Genomic DNA, 21,803 nt, shown 5'->3' with positions numbered 1-21,803 from the left:
CAATTAATGCCAGTGATCTGCCAGTAGTTAATTTCCATAATTCTCATGAGTGTTACTTCAATCATGACACCCCTTCCCATAATTTGGATTCATGAAAAATAAGGCCACAACCACCAGGTTTACTGAGACTTGACCACTGAATTGGACTCCACAGTAGCCACGCAGGTCATTGTGGCTGTATGTACACTTGATCAAGAACTGAGACCACGCTAACTGCTCATTTACACTCAAAGTGATACAATTATCAGATAAGCCATGCCATCCAGGGAACATTTCATGTGTGATGTCCTAACCTTAGCTTTTGAATCAGAAAGTTACGTAAACATTGCTCTTACTTGAGTTCAATCTTCAATTGTTTGATAATTTCTGCTTCCTTTTTCCTTCCATCATCATGTTTCCCTTTCTCTTTCTCTTTAGCAGAATCTCTCTCTCTTTCTGACTCCTTCAGTTTCTGCTTCTCTCGTTCTCTCTCCTTTTCCTTCTCCCGCTCTCTTTCTCGCTCCCTCTCTTTCTCCCTCCTTTCTCGTTCTCGCTCTTCCTCATCCCGTTTGGACTTCATTTCGTTGGCTTCCTCCTGAGATGCCTTCGATGCGGAGGACTGGGCAGACCAGTCTTCGGGATCTTGTTTCACCTCTGCAGGCTCATCCTTAGTGTCTTCAGTACTAGACTGAGACTGCAGGAGGGCACTGCCACTGCGCAGACGTGTCTGGGGGGACAAAGAAATGGGAGAAGCACATCACTTATGGCAACCACAGTGCTTTCCTCACTCGAAAACTGCTTTACAAACTGAATAGCAAATAATACTTATTCTACTCCTCCCAGTTACCTTGTTCAGGTCAGACTGGGCTTCTCTCAGTTTCCGCTTATACCTCAGGACTTCCCCTTTCAGCTGGTGATTGTGATTCTGGAGGCTACTGATGAGGTGGCGCATCTCCCGGTTTATGGGGCCTTAAACACAGCAACAGCAATGTTATGAAGAACTGTGATAAGGGGAGAGAGGACAGAACACATCAGGGACCTCGAAGAAACAGGGAGAATTGCCAAGAGTCCTTCTCAGAAGATGAAAACAAAACTGGCCAATTTGAGTTAAAAATAAACACTCAGGCTGGGAACAGAAATGAATTACAGGATTTGATTTTAGGTTCTCTAGGACTTCTGAGGTCCAGTTAGTACTAACAAATCCTGGCGACCATATGTGTCTTTCAAGGAAAGCATTTGCAGCAGCCAAACTGCAGGGAGGAGCAAGAATAGTTGTACCTGCTTGCTCATTGGCAGCAAGGGTCTGCTCAAATTCTATCCTCAGCATTTCATATTCCTTGCGGACCTGGGCCAGGGTATCTTCTAGCTGGATCACTTCGGTCCTCAGCTTCTTATGAAGACTAACCTCATCTCGCTACACACAGAAAGAAAAAAAAAAAATTAAAATAAAAAATTCTTATCAAAATGTGGAAAGATCATCATGTTCTATTATGTTCCCTAAATTCAATCTTTAAAGAACAAAGAAGAAGAAGAAAAATACAAAGAAAAGAGAGATTACTCCGAAAAGTTCCAATTTCATCAATACTTAATGTACACCAGACGGCTACTAAATACTGATTTGAGAATCAGCAAGATACTAAAGAAATAAAGGAAATGGCCCCTAACTCTGAGAACGTTACAATTTAATTGGAGAACTAAACAATAAAACAAAATATAAACATATGTAAAGTAAGATACACTACATTAAATTCAGTTCATTTGGCAGAAATACAGCAAAAGACTGACTACCATAAAAAAACATTATCTTAAGGACTATAGAAGATACAGAAGTGAACACACAAATAAAAAGTTTCTGCCTTTAGCCCAGCCGGTGTGGCTTAGTGGTTGAGCTTCGACCTATGAACCAGGAGGTCAAGGTTCGATTCCTGGTCAGGGCACATGCTCGGATTTTGGGTCAATCCCCATAAGAGGACAGCCAATCAATGATTCTGTCTCATTATTGATGTTTCTGTCTCTCCCTCTCCCTTCCTCTCTGAAATCAGTTTTTTTAAACAGGTTTCTGTCTTTAAAGAAAAGTATTTACACAGGTATTATAGGCTATAATGGCTTGTAGCAGAGCTGCAGCTTCTACCCACTATTCTCCAACATGCACATAAGGCTCCACCCACACTAACCTATTTTTATGTCTGTTATTCTCACTGCTCAATGCCCTTCTCTTATTTTTATCTACCAGTAAACTTGTATTTATTCTTAAAATTCATACTTCACTTTGGCTAGTGGAATCTAGAAGGTTCCACAGTCAAATCAGATGCTCTGTCTCCTTTATCACTGCAAATGTGGGATATGCCTCTACTGTACCACACTGCATTCTAATGGACGTGATTCTCCTCACTAGCCTGTATGATTCTTGATGGCAAGATGCCCATCATCTAGCAGAGGCAAGACCTACAGCAACTCTATAAGTATTTGCTGAATGAATAAGAGATTAACTGCACATGAGAGAATAAAATTAAAAATTTATGAGGCAGAAAAGCTTATATATAGAAGACAAAGCCAGCTGTTACCTCAATGAGCTCCACCTGGCGCTGGTGGGTCCCCCTGGTACCATGGAGCAGGGTCCGAGCCTCATCCAAGTGTGCTTTCAACTGTAGGCTCTCATTGTAGAGGACGGAGAATTGTGACTGCATACAACGATATTCTGGAGTCTCCTTAACCACTTCCTCCACTGCACTCCGCAATTCCACCTCGGGGGGATCCAAAGAAAAGAAAGTCAAAGCATAACCTAGCATCTGTACCCTCAATACTAGACAGGAAATAAAACGTTAAACTTGGGGGAGAAAAGGACACATATGTAATACCTTAATCAATAAGGAAAGAAAAAGAAAAAAAAAACACACAAAAATGTTAAACTCACTGATGTCCTGCGCAATTGAGACAAGCTTGATGAAGATTATAAAGTAGTTCTACCCACTCTTCTAGTTATGTAAAAATCTACCCCAAATTAAATCAGATCACCCAAGAGGTAGTACCTGGTACCTGTATTCTTCCACCCAAGAATTGTTTTACTTGATAAGTGTTCTACATTATGTGTCAGCCTAGATCCAAGGACTCTAGAAAAGCCTATGAAATTTGCCAGATTCAGAGGGAGATGAGCACTACGAAATTTGTCAGGATGCTTACTTTAAGAACATAGTTGAGGACCCCAGTCACAAACTTGTTCTCTTTATTAATAATCACAGAAAAATATTTTTGACATTGAATCAAAAATAGTTATGCTTCTCCTAAGTAACTGCCTGCTTTAGTTACGCAAACGCTTCCACTAATTTAACTCAGATTGTTTTTGTGTGTTTTTCAGTTCAAACACCTTTATTTACCTAGAAATCAATCAAATTACAAAAGACAGGTGGCTGTGATTGAAAGAGGAATGGAAGACTTTCAGAATCCACTTTCTTCCCCCCAGTTTACTGGGGAAAGTAAATTCCAATGGGCAGGTCTGCAAACCAACAGGATCACAGACCAGGTTTCTTTCTGTTTTGGCAGCTAGAAACTGCAGAGCCAAATGCTGTGCCCACCTTTGGCAATTACTAACATGTGAGTGGCCTACCCTCCTACAGTATGCACAAGCTCCTGGCATATATCTGGTATACAAGTCCCATTTTTTAAATCCATTTTGGATCCTCACCCTATATTATCCTATGCTCACTTTTCTCAACAATTGCAACATGTTAATTCAGTCTATATATCTTTGTAAATTGCTTTCAATCTTTTTCAGAAGGAAGCAAGGTACAAATATTTAAGTAAATATATAAGGAAATAAATCAACATACCAATTTCCCCTCATAAATTCTGAGAATTCACAAGTATGGACATGAGTTGGTCAGCAAAACCATTTCAGTTTACTCCCCGTCAGAGTTGTGTCTCCTACCTTCAGCTTTTCGTTTTGTGTGGTGACCTCGTCAAAGTCTTGCCGAAGTTTCTCCAGCTCACAGTGGCGGTTCTGAGCCAACTCTTTGTTCTCCTCAAGCTCTGCATTCATTTCCTCAAACTGGAGAGGTGAAGGAAAAGAGTAAAATGGAAACAAAGAATTTTTAAGTCATTCCCATTCCTAAGTTTCCGTCTTCACTGATCCACTCTTCTGCCAAAACCCCACCAGACCGACCACTGTGAACACAATCCCAGTACCTGGCACAACACTGACACCAGGGCAAAAAACACATCCTGAGTGAGTGAGACTTTACCTTCCGGGCGTTAATAGTGATTGTGCCGCCATAGAGACTGCTCCCCGCTCCATATACCTTGTAACCTTTCGAGTTCACCTACAGAGAAGACAAAGATTCTTCAGTGAGGGACCCGAGATTTCAATCTGGTAAGCAAAGTACTTTCAAAGGAATCTGTTTGTCCCCAAAAACTACTACCCAAGTCCATCATTTCTGAGCAGACTCCTGAAAATGATTCTAGTCTCCAAACTATGAATGAAATAGCACTTGCCCGTTCTAGGACTTCTGCTAAGTGTCGGTTTAGTCTCTGTTCCCTCTTCCGAATTTTGTCAATATCCCACTGCAGGTCATCAATCATGGACTCTAGGACAGATACTCGTGACTCAGCTGTCTCCACTTTACTCTGCAACTTGGAGAACTGCATCCCAAAGATGGGCATTCAAATAAGCATAGAAAAAACAAAAAAACAAAACCAAGTTAGAAAAACAATGCCTCACATCAATACCTTCTTCCCAATGCATGAGTATAAAAATGAAATGACAGGTTCTTTTAACAGTTCTGAGTCAGTTACAATCATGGAAGTCTCTAAGAACTCTCATACAAGGAAGACTACTTAAGATTCAATACTTTTTCTACCTCTGGGAAATATCATTTCTCTAGATAGAATAGAATCCCATCAGAAAATGTGTAATTTTTTTTTAAATTTATTTTATTGATATTTTACAGAGAGGAAGGGAGAGGGATAGAGAGCTAGAAACATCGATGAGAGAGAAACATCGATCAGCTGCCTCCTGCACACCTCCCACTGGGGATGTGCCCACAACCAAGGTACATGCCCTTGACCGGAATCGAACCTGGGACCCTTCAGTCCGCAGGCCGACGCTCTATCCACTGAGCCAAACCGGTTTCGGCAGAAAATGTGTAATTTTTTTTTTAAAAAAAAATACATTTTTATTGATTTCAGAGAGGAAGAGAGAGGGAGAGAGATAAAACATCAATGATGAGAGAATCATTGATCAGCTGCCTCCTACACACCCCCTATTGGGGATTGAGCCTGCAACCTGGGCATAAATAGCCTGCAACCTGTGCCCTTGACCAGAATAGAACCTGGGACCCTTCAGACCCCAAGCCGATGCTCTATTCACTGAGCCAAACTGGCTAGGGCAAATGTGTATTTTTTAAGAGACAAAAGATAATATTATTTTTTTCAGACACATAGTATAGGAGACAAAAATTCAAATACATAGTCAGAAAAAGACACCTATCTTTACCCCTAACTTTCCCTTCTCATTTCTGCAAATGATACCCAAAGAGAACAAAAGGAAAGCTTCCATTCTCTTTTTTAAGCTCACCCAGGACAATCTTGAATCAGGTACAACAGAGATACAAAAATTTTTGGTGTTCTCTGTTTATTTAGGAACTACACACCAGCTAATACTATTTAATGCTTTAATTATGAATCTGTCACATGCTCACATTAATCTATGCATATCCTTTGTGTTGGTGTTAAAATGTGCTGCCCCACCCCATGCCCTAACTGGTTTGGCTCAGTGGATAGAGCGCCATCCTACAGACTGAAGGGTTCCGGGTCAAGGGCATATGCCTGGGTTGCAGGCTCAATCCCCAGTGTGGGGCGGGCAGGAGGCAGCTGATCAGTGATTCTCTCTCATCATTGATGTTTCTATCTCTCCCTTCCTCTCTGATATTAATAAAAATATATTTAAAAAAATAAAAATAAAAATAAAATAAAATGTGGCCCCTAAATTCTTTGACAGTCCTCCAGTCAAGAGGTGGGATCACTGTTTCCTCCTCCTGAAACTGAGTCAACTTCAGAGGCCCAGTGGAAATGATGCTACATAACTTTGAGGCTATGTCTGAAAGGCCATGAAGGTTCTGCCTGCGGTTCACTCTCTGAAAGCCAGCTGCCACATAAGGAGTCTAACTACCCTGAAAGTGCCACGTTGGAGAGCGACATGCAGGTGTTCCGGTGGACTAAGGGGAGCTCCCAGCTGACTGGTAGCAGTAACACAAGCCACGAGAGCCATTTTGGACATCAGCTCAGCTGAGCAAAGTAATGTGCCTCTCCAGCTTTGTAAAGCTAAGTGAGACTTGGGAAAGGCCTGGAAGAGGTAGGTTCTTTCATCGTGGTAGCAAGTAGTTTGTCTTAAAATGTGACCACAAAGTTACTCTTTTTTTTTCTCCTATACTTTTTACATTGACTTTTAGGGAGTGGAAGGGAAGGAAGAGGGGAGAGAAAGAAACATTGACTGGTTGCCTTCTGTGTGTGCCCCAACTGGGCCAGATCAAACCTACAACCTAGGTATGTGCCCTTGACCAGGAATCAAACACACAACCCTTTGGAGCACAGCCGACACTCTAACCCAGCCGTGGGCAAACTACGGCCCGCGGGCCGGATCCAGCCCGCGGGCCGTAATTTGCCCACGGCTGATCTAACCCAATGGGGGGTGAGGGGGTCAGCCGGGTCTGGGTCTCACGCAATTTTGAGGTGCATGTGGGTGAGCGGGGACTTGATTCTGGGTCCCATGATGAGCCCCAGACTCTGACAGGAGGAAGGTTTTCATATACATTTTACTAATTTTCTTTCATCTCTGACACTTCTATTACAGAGAAAGGGCAAATAGCAATATTAAATTATTTCCTCTAATTAATCCCCTTTTAATGTGCATGAATTTTGTGCACTGGGTCACTAGTATATTATAAACTTCCCAGATGATTTTCATGCAACCAGCCCAGCAGGGACCTTGGCCCTGGAGTTTAGGAAACAAGGGCAAATGAAGAACACAAGCTTTGAAGTTAAACAGACCTACATCCAAATCATAGCTCCATCACTTTGTGACTGTGTGACCTCAGACCAGTCACCAACCTCTCTGAATCTGTTTTCTCAGCTGTAAAATGGGAATTAATATGTATAAAGCACCCAAGTGTTAGGCACTGAGGAAATGGTAACTATTAAATTATTAATAAACATAAGAGTTTGGTGGCCAAACTAAGGTAGGTCAAATTTCTAAACTAAAATGATAATCAAGAGAATCAGAAGAGTCTTGTAAGACCTATCATCACTTAGTCATCCTATATAATAAAAGCCTAATATGCTAAGTGTCCACTCATCCATTCAACCAATCAAAGTGTAATATGCTAATGATATCCTAAGGCTGCTTAACCACTCGCTATGATGTGCAATGACCACCAGGGGGCAGACAGTCGACCTGTCAACCAGTTGCTATGCCGTGCACGGACCAGGGGGCAGACAGCTGGCTGATCAACCAGTTGGTATGATGTGCACTGACCACCAGGGGGCAGACACTCCAACCGGTAGGTTATCGGGACTGAGCGAGACGGGCCAGACATGCCCTGGAGCACTCCCTCAGTCCCTCCCTGGCCCCAATGGTGCACCAGTGGGGTCCCTCGGCCTGGCCTGAGCCCTCTAGCAATCTGGGCTGAGGCTCCCCCCACAGCCCCCTGACTGCACGAATTTCATACCAGGCCTCTAGTTTTATGTAAATAAGCACATACCCAAATTGTGGTTTGAACATGCACCATTTGTGTACAAGTTTGGACTGAAAACCTACATTCCTCAAGTTCTAGGTCATCAATAATGCAGTATTTCCTATTGCCCCATTCTCAGATGAATTTCTACCAACCCATTCCTCAGTAACATTATACATGGTCTTTTATATTTGGGGTAGTTCATTATTTGGGGGTTTGGTGTGTTGTTCTGCAAAACCCCACATGACAGTATTTCTTCCTAAAGACTAAGATCCTAAAATGTCAGTTTAAAAAACAGGAAGAGACTAGGAGAAACATTCAATGATTATCTTCCTTTTACATATCTCAGATTTTGATTTCTCTGAGCTGGTTGCTTTAGCATGTCCTGCATGCTCCTCAATATAAAGAGACTTTCTAGAGTAAGCTGACCTTTGCAGCACTCAGAACTCTGAGTCAATGTCTGCCACAGACACTAGGCCAAGTACCTCCTGAGACATGGTGCGGTGCTTCTCCTGAAGGAGGTCTGTCAGCTCCTGCAGCCTCATGTTCTCTTGTGCGAGGAAGGAGTTCAGCTCCTGCACTGCTTCCTCCACTATCAGGTTATCTGAGGGAGAAGAACTTTAGTTTAGCATCTACAGTGTCACATTTTAGAACTGCATATTCCACCAAAACATTAACATGAAATCTCACTTTATTTTCCAGAAAACTTCAAGAATTAGGCTGGTTTTCATTATCTTCACAAGATAGATTAATTACCCAGAGATTAGGTGACCTTTGTGAGGAAATGATCACTGTTAAGGTCACCTAACTCCCATCCCTTTCTATAGAGTCAAAAATGCCTTAATAAAAGAAATTGGGAGTTTCTATAACTTTATTCAGATAAGGCAGAATTATCTAAAACAATTTTAGAAGACAGAGGCATCTCTAATCTGTCAGACTTAACAGCAATAAAATTCTATTTTATAAGGCTACCACAAATTCCTATTGTTCACTAATACCAACATGAAGCGTCTCTGTGCTGGGAGAGAAGGGGGCTAGAGGGCAGAAATTACCTTGTTCAAATGAGCACCTATAAAGTCATAAAGAATAAAGAGCATAGCCCAGCCGGCTTGGCTCAGTGGTTGAGCATGGACAAATAAAACAGGAAGTCACAGTTCAATTCCCGGTCAAAGCACATGCCTGGATTGTGGGCTCAATCTCCAGCATGGGGCATGCAGGAGGCAGCTGATCAATAATTCTCTTTCATCAATGATGCTTCTATCTCTCTCTCCCTCTCCCTTCCTCTCTCTGAAATCAATAAAAACATATTTTTTTAAAAAGAACAAAATATTTCATTTAAAAAAAAACCTGACTTGCCGAAACCGGTTTGGCTCAGTGGATAGAGCGTCGGCCTGCGGACTGAAGGGTCCCGGGTTCGATTCCAGTCAAGGGCATGTACCTTGGTTGTGGGCACATCCCCAGTGGGAGGTGTGCAGGAGGCAGCTGATCGATGTTTCTCTCTCATCGATGTTTCTAGCTCTCTATCCCTCTCCCTTCCTCTCTGTAAAAAATTAATAAAATATATTTAAAAAAAAAAAAAAACCTGACTCTTGGAAATTAAAAAAAAAAACAATATCTAATCAACAAAGAAAAATTTTAAAAAATATAATTACCAATATTTAAAATACTTATCACTAGTAAATTAATGGCAAACACTACACAAATATACAGAAACAGACTATTTCTTAAATAATAAAATTAATTCTACTACTCCTAAAAGTGTCTATTAATAGAGTATCAGAATGGGCTGATAAAGTCTTTCCTCAGCTTCTTATAGGACTGCCATGTGGCTCAAAATGTGAAGCACTCATAAAATACCAGCATGTCACAGTAAGGACGTAACCAGTAACATTGAACATCAGAATTCCAAGAAATTTAATGAAAAATAAATATGTAAGAACAAATTAGCATGCAAAGGTGAGTTCTTAGTCCTCCCCCTCTGCTCCCCATCTCCTGGATCTAGCCTCACCTCCACTGTTTAGCTTCCGGGATAGGAGCTCCACTTTTTCTTGCAATTTATCATAGACAGTTACGATCTGGGACACAGCTCGGCGGGAGGACTCCACGCGCTCCTGCAGCTGAGATTCTATCTCTTCACTGGAGCTGCTGGCCAGAGTAGCAAGGAAAGAGAAGGCTGGCTCTTGCCCTTCCCCTGAAGAGGGAAAAAGAAGCCCCTCCCCAAATTATTCAACTGGAAATATCAAAACTCATTTTTCCCCTCAAATGGAAAGCCTCAAAGCAAGGCTCTTCAAAGAAAAAAAAAAGAAAACGAATAAAATAATAATAGTAATAATAATAATAATAATAATAATAAAGCATGCGGTGGTGAGTCCCTGATAGTACTCACCTCTGTCGCGGTCATCTTTCCGTTCCTGATTGCTGTCAGAGTCCGGCTCTGGTTCGGGCACAACAAGGGCTTTTCTCTCGGTGAGAAGGTCCCCCAAACCCTGCTGCAGATCGTAACGTTTAAGGATGATACGGATGTTTTCATCAAACTGGAGAAGATTAGGTACAGTTATAAAAAAACAAAATGATACAAATTTGGCAGTTATGACAAAACAAAGACACAACTTTGGAAATGAAGAGTGCTGCTCCGTAGAACAAAAATGCTCAAATAAAAACCTGAGCAAACGGACAGTTAGCTACCTGACTCCAGTACCGGTTGACAATCAACAGGGAGGCATCGTCAGTGGCCTGTCTTCGTTCAAGTTTTTCAATGTGCTCCCGGAGTTCATCTTCAATGGTCTGCCGCTGATCCAGCATTTCTGCCAACTTGCGATTTTTGGCTTGCAGTGTTCGAATGTCTGACTCCTCCTGCCCCAGGAAATCAATCTTATTAGTCTCCACAATGAAATTAGACAATCAGCTGTTGAATTCAACAAGGCCTCTTTAGTTAGTATTTCCTACAGATAAAGCTTTTTCTTTTTTAAAGGTTTACAGTAAATAATTAGATAAGTAGTAGGAGCAGAAGAAATAAAGGGTCTATATGATGGGAGGAGAAAATGATACAAAGAAATATATTAGAACCTCGACCTCACTCATCTCACTGTTCTACTCAAGTCCACAAAGTATTACTATTGTGAGGCTCCACCATCCTGCCAAATCATCTCTACCCCGATCCACAGTCCTCTATCACCTAAGCATTGCCCTTCATTCGTTCAAGACTTTGGAACCTTCTCTACCCCAGGCCTCAATATATGTGTGGACATGTCCACATGTGAACAAGCTACATCCTCTAGCACCTACTAGGCTGTAGTTGGACTCCTTAACTCCAATGATTCTCTCTTCTACTGTGCTTCAGTCATGCACTTCAAAAGCCACATCTTGAACTTTTGTCTGTGACCATGCCACATCTCAAATCTTAAATTTCAACTTCTCATTCCCTGAATAAAACCGTATCTTCCCAGGTATTTCACGCCCTATCCGAATACACCAATCTTCAACTAGATCTCCAACATTTTGAAATGTCGCCTTCCTCCCTATCAGTCCCCTCTTTATCTTCCATACCTTGACTATACCCTACAGCAAGCATGTCAAACTCTCGGCCCACAACGAATATTTTTATGGCCCATCCAATATAACGGTATGTAAGAAACGTTTTAATAAAAATTTCATAACCTAATTTTTACAATATCCTGTTATACCTAATTATTAATAACGAACTACAACGTTTGCTAATGACTGATTACTATAATCATGTTGCATTCATTTCCCTTATGGGCCTTAAACACAGGTGCACCATTTCTCTCCACTAATACTAGCAGCAAATATTTTAGCAACTGATTGCCACATCATTAGTCTTGTACTGACTTGCTTGGTGTGCGCAACAGGAAATATTTCGCTTTCGGAGAACCAGAAAAATAGGTTTATTTGCGTTACACTTATTAATTTGTGCAGTTATTCAGTATCTGGTAAATTAATGTTCAAGAAAAAATATTAATTTTTATTAAAATGTTCTATTATTTCATATTAACAATTACTCATTTATTTCAGTCCTTTGTATTCAGCATGTCTTTACCAAAATAAACCTATGTTTCTATGAAAACTTAAGCTTTTGTTTTTTTTGTGGCCCACATAAACTTAAACCTTGGTATTTGGCCCATGTTAGCCTTTGAGTTTGACATGCTTGCCCTACAGTATAGTTATTCAAACTGCCTATCAGGCCCCTCAATTCTCTGCGCTAATCCTTTTATTTCACCTCTGGGAACAAGCCCCAATTGGAATTAATCCACATATCTGACTATTCCTTTCCTGTACCCAGTATGCTGAGACTTCTAAATAAGGTCATTAAATCAGGGAGAATGCTGCCTTTATAAAATAAATTCCTAATCTAAATAGATCTTGAAATTTCTCTGGAAATGTTTCTTTAACAAGGGAGCTATCTCCTGTTCTCCATCAAAACAATATCAAACTACCACGCCCTGCCTTCTCTCACGTCACACTAAGCAGACAAATCTGCTTCCCACTTTAAACAGAAAACAAAAGGCATCAGATGGGAAGCTCCTCAATTCCCCATCTCCTTGACCCCTTTCACACCACTAACCAACCTGTGCACATATTCTTAAACTTCAACTAGGGCTCAGAACCGTTTCTGCAATGACATCATTCCATCAGTAATTCCACAGTCCTGTCAATATCTTTAACTTGTTTCTCTCTAGCCCCTTCCCTAGGGTTCGGGAGGGGGGGGGGGGGGTGGGGGAGGGGGAGAGAAAGGGGAGGCAGTACTCCAGGTCAAAAAACAGGACTGGAAAGGAGATTTTTACTTTACCTAGGAATTAATGAATATTTTAAGGTAAGAACTATTTATTAGAGCTCCAATTTCTTGTTTTTCATTTCTCTTCCATATTGGTTAAAACATGCTTGATATACCAAAAGAGTCAATAGTTTCCCAATGTACAGTTTATTAATACTGTTAATAAACTATATCTTCAACCTCTTTTTCTGAGCACTTCTTCTCCTTCTTGAGTAATTGAAACTTGGGTGAAAAAACCATTTCCCCATAGGCTTCTCCAGTAGTGATTGTTTCCCTCCCACCCCCCTTAGAGACCTGGATCTAAAGACGGGGAGGTGTTCCCCTTGTTCCCCATTGCCACTCCCAGGCCATTATCCCACCTTCTTCCCTAAAACCTCCTAGCTCTGCAGAGCTCATGCCATTGGTCTGTACCACCTGCCACCCTGCCTTGCTGCACTCATCTATAAATGCCCAGGTCCCTTCCCAACATTTCCTGAAGACTTAGCCCTAGATTATCATATCTCTGCAATACTAACTCCTGTCCAAATTCTTACTGATTTCAGTTCCCACCCTGATGATCTTTCCTATGAATACTGGACCAAGTCATTGACCTCCTCTCTTCCAGTGATCTGCTCCTCTACTTCCCTCACTCGCCCAACTCTCAGTTAGTCCTAGCTGTACCTGTATGTTCTATATAAGATCAATTCAAACACCCCATTCTCCACAGTTACCACCCATATTCCAGCTTACTCTCCCTAGTTTCCTGACTCCAACAATTCTTCAATTCCTCCAGGATCTACAATCTATTGGTCCTATACTTTTTGATGTCCTTCATTCCTCTCACTTCAATTCCTTCTTTATCACACTTAAATTTCATCATTAGTCATTATAATCATGCCCTTTTATAACCTTCTCCTTCATCATACTTGCCTGGTAAAAACCCCAAGCTTGGTAACATCCAACTCTGCTCCTACTCCACACAGGCCTACCTCCACGCAGCTTAATGTGACTAGAGAAAAGAAAGCACCATGCTGATTGCTCTCACTTTAAACTCATGATCACAAATTCAAGAAGATCCTCAATGCTGCACAGAAACCCCACTCCACCTCTCTAGTTCATTCTCTTTAAGACAACTACTTCATACCTTCTCCTGTCTCTTCAAACCTCCAAACTTCCTCCCCCATCCTCACTTTCAGATGAGTCTTGCTTTTGATTTCACTGAAAAAAAAAAAAAAAATAGAAGCAATCAGAAGAAAACGTTCACATCTATCTCCCATAGCAACAACTACTGACCTCTTTACTAGTATATCTATCCCTTTCCTCCTTCTTGTTGGTAACTGCTCCAGTTAAGGTCAATTCCCCCATTCTTCAAGGAAATCACACCACTAACTGTCTCCTCTTTCTGCTACATCATCAATTTTATCTTCTTTCTTTACACAGTCATTTCTATCTACATAATTGCTATATCTCCTACAAAAAAAAACAAAAAAACAAAAGCCCTTCCCTCAACCTTACATTTCCCTCTGGCTACTGCCGCATTTTCTATTTTACATCAACACCCCTGCAAAAACATTGTCTTTACCCTCTTTTCCTTAATTCCTCTCTTCCTATGTTCTCTTAAGCTCAGTGCAACCAGGCTTCTATCATCACCACTCCATGAACACAGTTCCTGTCAAGTCTCCAGTGAGCTTAAGGCTAAATTACCACTCAGTCCTCCTCTTACCCAACCCATCAGCAGCACCTGATCAAGTCCTTCCAGAAACACTTTCTTCCCTTGGCTTCTGGGACCCCTCTCTCTGGTTCTCCTCCTACTTCACTGGCCCCTTTTTCTGTCTCTTTGGTTAGTCCCTTCTTATCTCCTTGACATCAAAATGTTGCAGTGCTCCAGGGCTCCGTCTCAGATCTCTTCTTTATCTATGCTCATTCCTTAGAGGCCAGCCTCTAGTCTCATGGACTTAAATATCTACCTCTCCCCAGATTGCATATTACTATGTCCAACTACCTATTCACTCGAAGGTCTAATAGATATCTCAAACTTACATATCCAAAATTAAAATTATGTTTCATCCTCCACAGCTCCCAAAAACCTGCTCCTCTCACACTCTGCCCTATCTCAGTAAGCGGAAATGCCATGCTTCCAAAATCCCGGGGTCATCTTGCTGCCCTTCTCTCATATGCTTCATCTGATCCATCAGCATATCTTGCCGACATTACCTCCACAGTAGTCCAACCACCATGATCCCGCATCAAGATTACTGCAATAGCTTCCTGTAGAAAGCACTTTAGTGCCCATGCCATCTCCCATCAGCCTGCCAATTTCAGCACAGCTGTGGTGGACAGCTCCATTCACACTGTTAGTTTCCACTTCAAGCACACTTTGGAGTCTTAGTTACTTCCCTGCTGAAGACTTTCCAATGGCCCCTCACTGTGTTCTGGATAAAGTCCAAACTGGTATGTGTGCCTTGCTTCCCTTAGAACAGCGGTTCTCAACCTGTGGGCCGTGGCCCACAGGTTGAGAACCGCTAGCAGGGTCGCCTAAGACCATCGGAAAGCACAGATATTTACATTACGATTCATAACAGTAGCAAAATTACAGTTATGAAGTAGCAACGAAAATAATTTTATGGTTGGGGGTCACCACAACATGAGGAACTGTATTAAAGGGTCACGGCATTAGAAAGGTTGAGAACCACTGCCTTAGAACATGTGGTTATCCCTAAGAACAGCACACATCCCACTCTATTCTAACAGTCTATTCCCTTGTCAGTGCCATCCTACAAACTGTAGTCCAGGAGCTATGCTTAGTGTAAAGCATGGTGTCTGGCAAATAACTGATGCTTAACAAATATTCACATTTATTGAATGAATAAACATCTTTGGGATACATGATGTGAGAGAGCACTAGGAAAAAATCACCTTCTGGCAGCAGTACTTGAACCCCAGACAAACTCGGAAATGACACTTCACCAATTTACTCTGAATGCTCCTATTATTCTCTCTGATCCTCAGCCTCCATTCAAATAAATAACAGATGTGGTTTCATAAGCTATCAAATGTAAAGCATTCTAACAGCATATCCCCATGGCTGAGTTCCAAAATACAAACTCGACTCTTGATCTAAACCAAAACTTATTATAGTGGGCTTCTGATGTCCAATAGACACATAACATTACTATTAACTTTTGGAGTACAATAGTCTAATGAAAATGTCAACTTCATAAGAGCAAGGGCAGTTTTATTCACCATTATTTTCAGAATATCTGGCCCAATAATTAATAGCTCAAATGTACTGAGTACTTACCATGTTAAAGGTAGTATTTTAATCCTTAAGAAGGACTTTTGTTTTATCCTTTCAATAACCCAATGGGATAGGTATTTATAAGTGCATTCTGCAGACAAGGAGACAAGAGGCACAGTGAGGCTAACACAAGGCCATGTAGCCAGAAGTGATGGAACTGACAGTCAATTCCAGGCAGTCGGGCTTCCAACTCTGAGTCTTCACTCTTTCTATGATTTTGCTACATTACCTCTTAGTACCTGGCACCTAATTTTTCAGTGAATGAAAAATGAATGTAGTTTCCCACTGCTAAATACCTATCATCGATGTGTATGAGGCACCAGATTCTCCAAAGAATATAAGCACACCTTTGAAAATAAAGATCAAATGTCAGTATTTCTTCTTCAGAACTGAACAGACCTACTTTTGGCTCTTTTATTTCCCTCTTTTTTTCAAATCAGTTCCTCTTACTCCAGAAGGCCTCCAAAATTTTTTACTTTCAGGTTGTAACTGACAGAAGAAAAGCACACTCTCATGGCATTGTTTCCACATACCGTTGAAGAGACACCCCCGAGCTTAATCGTTTCCACTGTGGTCCCTGAGTCTTCAACAGCTGTCTTCTTCTCCGGAGGTATGGATGTGCCAGGCTCTCCAGCCATTCTCTTATTTCCAATTCCTGACATCGTGGCACAAGATGATAGCTGTTTTCCTAGAGGGGAAAAAAGACAGAAACTTAAGTTAGATATTCTAGGAAAGCAACAATAAAAAGAGACCGCCTATTATGTTAAAACTAGAGGCCCGGTGCACGAAATTCGTGCACTGGGGAGGGGGTGTCCCTCAGGCCAGCCTGCACCCTATCCAATCTGGGACCCCTTGAGGGATGTCCGACTGCCTGTTTAGGCCCGATCCCGGTGGGGATCAGGGCAGTCGGACATCCCTAATGAGCCCGATCCCGGTGGGGATCAGGGCAGTCGGACATCCCTCTCACAATCCAGGACTGCTGGCTCCCAACTGCTCGCCTGCCTGCCTTCCTGATTGCCCCTAACCACTTCTGCCTGCCAGCCTGATCACCCCCTAACCATTCCCCTGCCAGCCTTATTGATGCCTAGCTGCTCCCCTGCCAGCCTGTTTGCCCCTAACTGCCCTCTCCTGCAGGCCTGGTCACCCCTAACTGCCCTACCCTGCAGGCCTGGTCACCCTTAACTGCCCTCCCCTGCAGGGCTGGTCCCCCCCAACTGCTCTCCCCTGCAGGCCTGGGTCCCTCCCAACTGCCTTTCCCTGCAGGCCTGGTCGCCCCAACTTCCCTCCTCTGCCGGCATGGTCACCCCTAACTGCCCTCCCCTGCAGGCTTGATCGCCCCCAACTGACCTCCCTTGCAGGCCTGGTCCCTCCCAACTGCCCTCCCTTGCTGGCCATCTTGTGGTGGCCATCTTATGTCCACATGGGGGCAGGATCTTTGACCACATGGGGGCAGCCATCTTGTGTGTTGGAGTGATGGTCAATCTGCATATTACTCTTTTATTAGATAGGATAGAGGTCTGGTGCATGGGTGGGGGCCAGCTGGTTTGCCCTGAAGGGTGTCCCGGATCAGGGTGGGGGTTCCCTTGGGGCGTGAGGCGGCCTGGGCGAGGGGCCTGTGGTGGTTTGCAGGCCGGCCACGCCCCCTGGTGACCCAAGTGGAGGCCCTGGTATCTGGGGTTTATTTATCTTCTACAATTGAAACTTTGTAGCCTGGAGCAGAGCCAAGCCTTCTGCTTGCTCCGTGGCGGCAGCCATTTCTATTGAGATTTATGTATCTTCTATAATTGAAACTTTGTAGCCTTAAGCGGAGGCCTGGGCCGGCCAGGGTGTGCGGAAAGCTTGGCTTCCTCCATCACCGGGGGCAACCCTAGCCTCCTGCTCTTTCCAGCTCCATGGCTGCCGTCATTTCTGTTTGGATTTATGTATCTTCTATCATTGAAACTTTGTAGCCTTGAGTGGAGACCTAGGCCGGCAAGGGCAGGCAGAAAGCTTGGCTTCCTCCATTGCCGGGGAAACCCAAGCCTCCCTCCTGCTCTCTGTGGCCATAGCCATCTTGGTTGGGTTTATTTGCATATTCGCTCCTGATTGGCTTGTGGGCGTGGCTTGTGGGTGTAGCAGAGTGATGGTTAATTTGCATATTACCATTTTATTATATAGGACTAGCCATTCTTCTGGCCAACCTTTCAACCTGGATCCATTAACTCCACACCAACCATCATGTTCCCCAAATTCCTCTTGGAAAGAAAGATGCAAATTGTGGAGGACAACTGAGGGCTGAATTTACACGACTACACATATCTAAACAGGATGCTGGTAAGAAAAAAGATCATGGGTGAAGGATGACGAGAAAAATAAATCTCACTTCCTGATATGCCAAAATCAGAAAAACACAGTTTGAGACAAAAGTTAATTCTACTGTGTTGGAAGAATCAGAGCTGAAAAGAGATCTGGGAGATGTCTACTAAGTCATTAATATTAGACAAGTCATTTATCATCTCTGAGCCTGTATTTCCTAAACCAGGAATAACAAGAGTAGTATAGTACATCAGAAAGATCATACACCATGACCAAGTAGGATTTATCCCGGGGATGCAAGGATGGTACAATATTCGCAAATCAATAAACGTGATACATCACATAAACAAATTGAGAGATAAAAACCACATAGTCATATCAATTGATGCAGAAAAAGCATTTGACAAAATGCAACACCCTTTCTTGATAAAAACTCTCAGCAAGGTGGGAATAGAAGGATCATACCTGAACATAATAAAAGCCATATATGACAAACCCACAGCCAACATCATACTCAATGGGCAAAAACTAAAACCATTTCCCCTAAGAACAGGAACAAGACAGGGATGCCCACTCTCACCACTCCTGTTCAATATAGTGCTGGAAGCACTAGCCATTGCGATCAGACAAGAAGAAGAAATAAAAGGCATCCAAATTGGAAAAAAAGAAGTAAAACTGTCCTTATTCACAGATGACATGATACTGTACATAGAAAACCCTAAAGACTCTATCAAAAAATTACTAGACTTAATAAATGAATTCGGCAATGTAGCAGGATACAAAATTAACGCCAAGAAATCTATGGCATTTCTATACACCAATAGTGAACTTACAGAAAGAGAGACTAAAAAAGCAATCCCATTTACCATCGCACCAAAAAAATTCAGATACCTAGGAATAAACTTAACTAAGGAGGTAAAAGACCTAAACAAGGAAAACTACACGACACTGAAAAAAGAGATAGAGGAAGACGTAAACAGATGGAAGAACATACCATGTTCATGGATTGGGAGAATCAACATCATCAAAATGTCCATACTACCCAAAGCAATCTATAAATTCAATGCACTTCCCATTAAAATACCAACGACATATTTCACAGACCTAGAACGAACTTTCCAAAAATTTATCTGGAATAAAAAAAGACCCCGAATAGCTGCAGCAATCCTGAGAAAGAAGAACAAAGTAGGTGGGATCTCAATACCAGATATCAAGCTGTATTACAAAGCCACTGTTCTTAAAACAGCCTGGTACTGGCACAAGAACAGACATATAGATCAATGGAATAGAATAGAGAACCCAGAAATTGACCCAAATCACTATGCTCAATTAATATTTGACAAAGGAGGCATGAACATACAATGGAGTCAAGACAGTCTCTTCAACAAATGGTGTTGGGAAAATTTGACAGATACATGCAAAAAAATGAAGCTAGATCACTAACTTACACCATACACAAAAATAAACTCAAAATGGATAAAGGACTTAAACAGAAACCATAAAAATACTAGAGGAATCCATAGTCAGAAAAATCTCAGACATATGCCAAAAGAACTTCTTCACTGATACTGCCCCTAGGGCAATGGAAACTAAAGAGAAAATAAACAAATGGGACTACATGAAAATAAAAAGGTTTTGCACAGCAAAGGAAACCATCAATAAAACAACAAGAAAGCACACTGCATGGGAGAACATATTTGCCAATGATATCAACGATAAGGGTTTAATCTCCAACATTTACAGAGAACTCATACAACTTAACAAAAAGAAGATAAACAACCCAATCAAAAAATGGGCAACTGATCTAAACAGACACTTTTCGAAAGAAGACAGAAGGAAGGCCAAGAGACATGAAAACCTGCTCAAAGTCACTAATCATCAGAGAGATGCAAATCAAAACAACAATGCGGTACCATCTTACACCTGTCAGAATGGCTATCATCAATAAATCAACAAACGACAAGTGTTGGCGAGGATGTGGAGAAAAAGGAACTCGTTTGCACTGCTGGTGGGAATGCAGACTGGTGCAGCCACTGTGGAGAACAGTATGGAGTTTCCTCAAAAAACTAACAATGGAACTCCCATTTGACCAAGTGATCCCACTTCTAGGAATATATACCAAGAAACTAGAAACACCAATCAGAAAGGATATATGCACCCCTATGTTCATAGCAGCACAATTCACCATAGCTAAGATTTGGAAACAGCCTAAGTGCCCACCAGCAGATGAGTGGATTAAAAAACTGTGGTACATCTACACAATGGAATACTACGCTGCGGTAAAAAAGGAGTTCCTACCATTTGCAACAACATGGATGGAGATGGAGAGTATTATGTTAAGTGAAATAAGCCAGGCAGAGAAAGATAAATATCACATGATCTCACTCATTTGTGGAATATAATGAATGGCATAGACTGATGAACAAGAACAGATCCAGAGACTAAGAAATGTCGATCAGCACGTCATACCTCAGGGAAGGTAGGAGAGGGTGGGGGTAAGGTGGAGAGATCAATCAAGGGACTTGTGTGCATGCATATGAGACTAATCAATGGACACAGACAACAAGGGGGTAGGGCATAAGTGGGGGGTGGGGGGTTATGGGGGAATAAGGACACATATGTAAAAAATAAAAATTAAAAAAATATATTAAAAAATTATAAAAAAATAAAATTAAAATATTAAATCTAATGCATACTAGTGGTCACCATAACCTTAAGAGAAACTGTTTCATGTGACAAAGATTTTTAAATGAAACTCTCTGTAGCCTAAAAATTATTTTGGAAGGAAACAAAGTTTCCTTCAAAAGTCGTAAGGATTGTAATTGAAAGTCAATATATTTGGCCTCATGAACTAAAGTAAATAATTTGTGTTTTTGCCTCCCTGACAAAGTTTATATAAAGTTACAAAAAGAAATTGACAGCCAGTTTGAAATTGAATTGCCATGGCCTAGAGCAAAGAATATCCTTACATGGTATTATTCTACAATGTCATTATAATTTTAGATATTTTACAACAGCATATTGTACAATTATCCCAAGCAAACTTACAAACTAATTCTTTGCATGTTTGGCAGCAATTTTAAAAAAAGGACATGAAAGGATTTAATCCCTTTCAGAAGGAATTAAGGCGCTGGGAAGGCACTTGAGCATTCTATATTGGCCCCTCTTGCCTTCTGTGCCACGAGGGACCCTCTTCTCACAATCCAATTGCCCTCAGCTGTTGTCTGAGCTTTCTGTTCATGCTGAGCTTGAAGCCTCGTGGTGGCTGGTACCATGGATCTGTCTCTCGCCCAATTGTGTGAGCTGGGCTCTCCCTGGAGAAGAAACCTGAGTTCCCCGAGATATGTGATCAGTGCTGGGGCCCTGCCAGCAGGCCAAGGGATCCCAAGGCAGGTGCTGGGCATGGAGGCCACGGGGGCATAGGCTACCAAGGAGACAGAACTGAACCTCACATCACCCTGCTTGGCCCCGGAGGATGACTGGTTAGCCAGAGACAGGTAAGATTCCTCAGGGAAGGAACAACCTAAGACAGGCACAGTCGCAGAGGGGCCATCAGGAGAGAACTTGGGGGTCAACAGAGGTGGGGCACAGACCCTCACCCACCCCCCAACCTCGCAGGGGCCTGAACCCTCACCCCGTCTGAGGGAGGTCTCCTGCCCCCATGGCTGCTTTGCTTCCCACGCCCAGCTCAGATTGGGACCCAGGTAACAGACAGAGACTTGGCCGACAGCAGCTG

At 42.2% G+C, this 21,803-nt stretch overlaps 1 protein-coding gene across 9 annotated transcripts in view; it reads right to left on the bottom strand.

Annotated features, from left to right (window-relative positions):
• Positions 1–21,803, bottom strand: part of RNF20 (ring finger protein 20) — a 120,040-nt gene that overhangs the window by 10,046 nt on the left and 88,191 nt on the right. For 7 of the 9 annotated variants that reach the window (XM_080667341.1, XM_080667340.1, XM_080667342.1 and 4 more), the window contains 12 exons: positions 16,306–16,460; positions 10,389–10,556; positions 10,090–10,237; positions 9,712–9,894; positions 8,189–8,307; positions 4,468–4,614; positions 4,218–4,295; positions 3,905–4,024; positions 2,544–2,723; positions 1,258–1,393; positions 827–948; positions 336–706 (listed from right to left, as the gene is read on the bottom strand). In XM_080667341.1, the coding sequence (XP_080523467.1) occupies positions 336–706; positions 827–948; positions 1,258–1,393; positions 2,544–2,723; positions 3,905–4,024; positions 4,218–4,295; positions 4,468–4,614; positions 8,189–8,307; positions 9,712–9,894; positions 10,090–10,237; positions 10,389–10,556; positions 16,306–16,460 (1,927 nt within the window). Of the gene's footprint in view, positions 1–335; positions 707–826; positions 949–1,257; positions 1,394–2,543; positions 2,724–3,904; positions 4,025–4,217; positions 4,296–4,467; positions 4,615–8,188; positions 8,308–9,711; positions 9,895–10,089; positions 10,238–10,388; positions 10,557–13,618; positions 13,679–15,775; positions 16,461–21,803 lie in introns of those variants that run through there. The other 2 variants (XM_080667347.1, XM_080667348.1) reach the window with 2 other exon arrangements.

Source organism: Plecotus auritus (genome assembly GCF_963455305.1).
Source record: "Plecotus auritus genome assembly, chromosome: 5".
Classification (NCBI taxonomy): domain Eukaryota; kingdom Metazoa; phylum Chordata; class Mammalia; order Chiroptera; family Vespertilionidae; genus Plecotus; species Plecotus auritus.
This window is presented reverse-complemented; position numbering and strand designations above follow the sequence as displayed.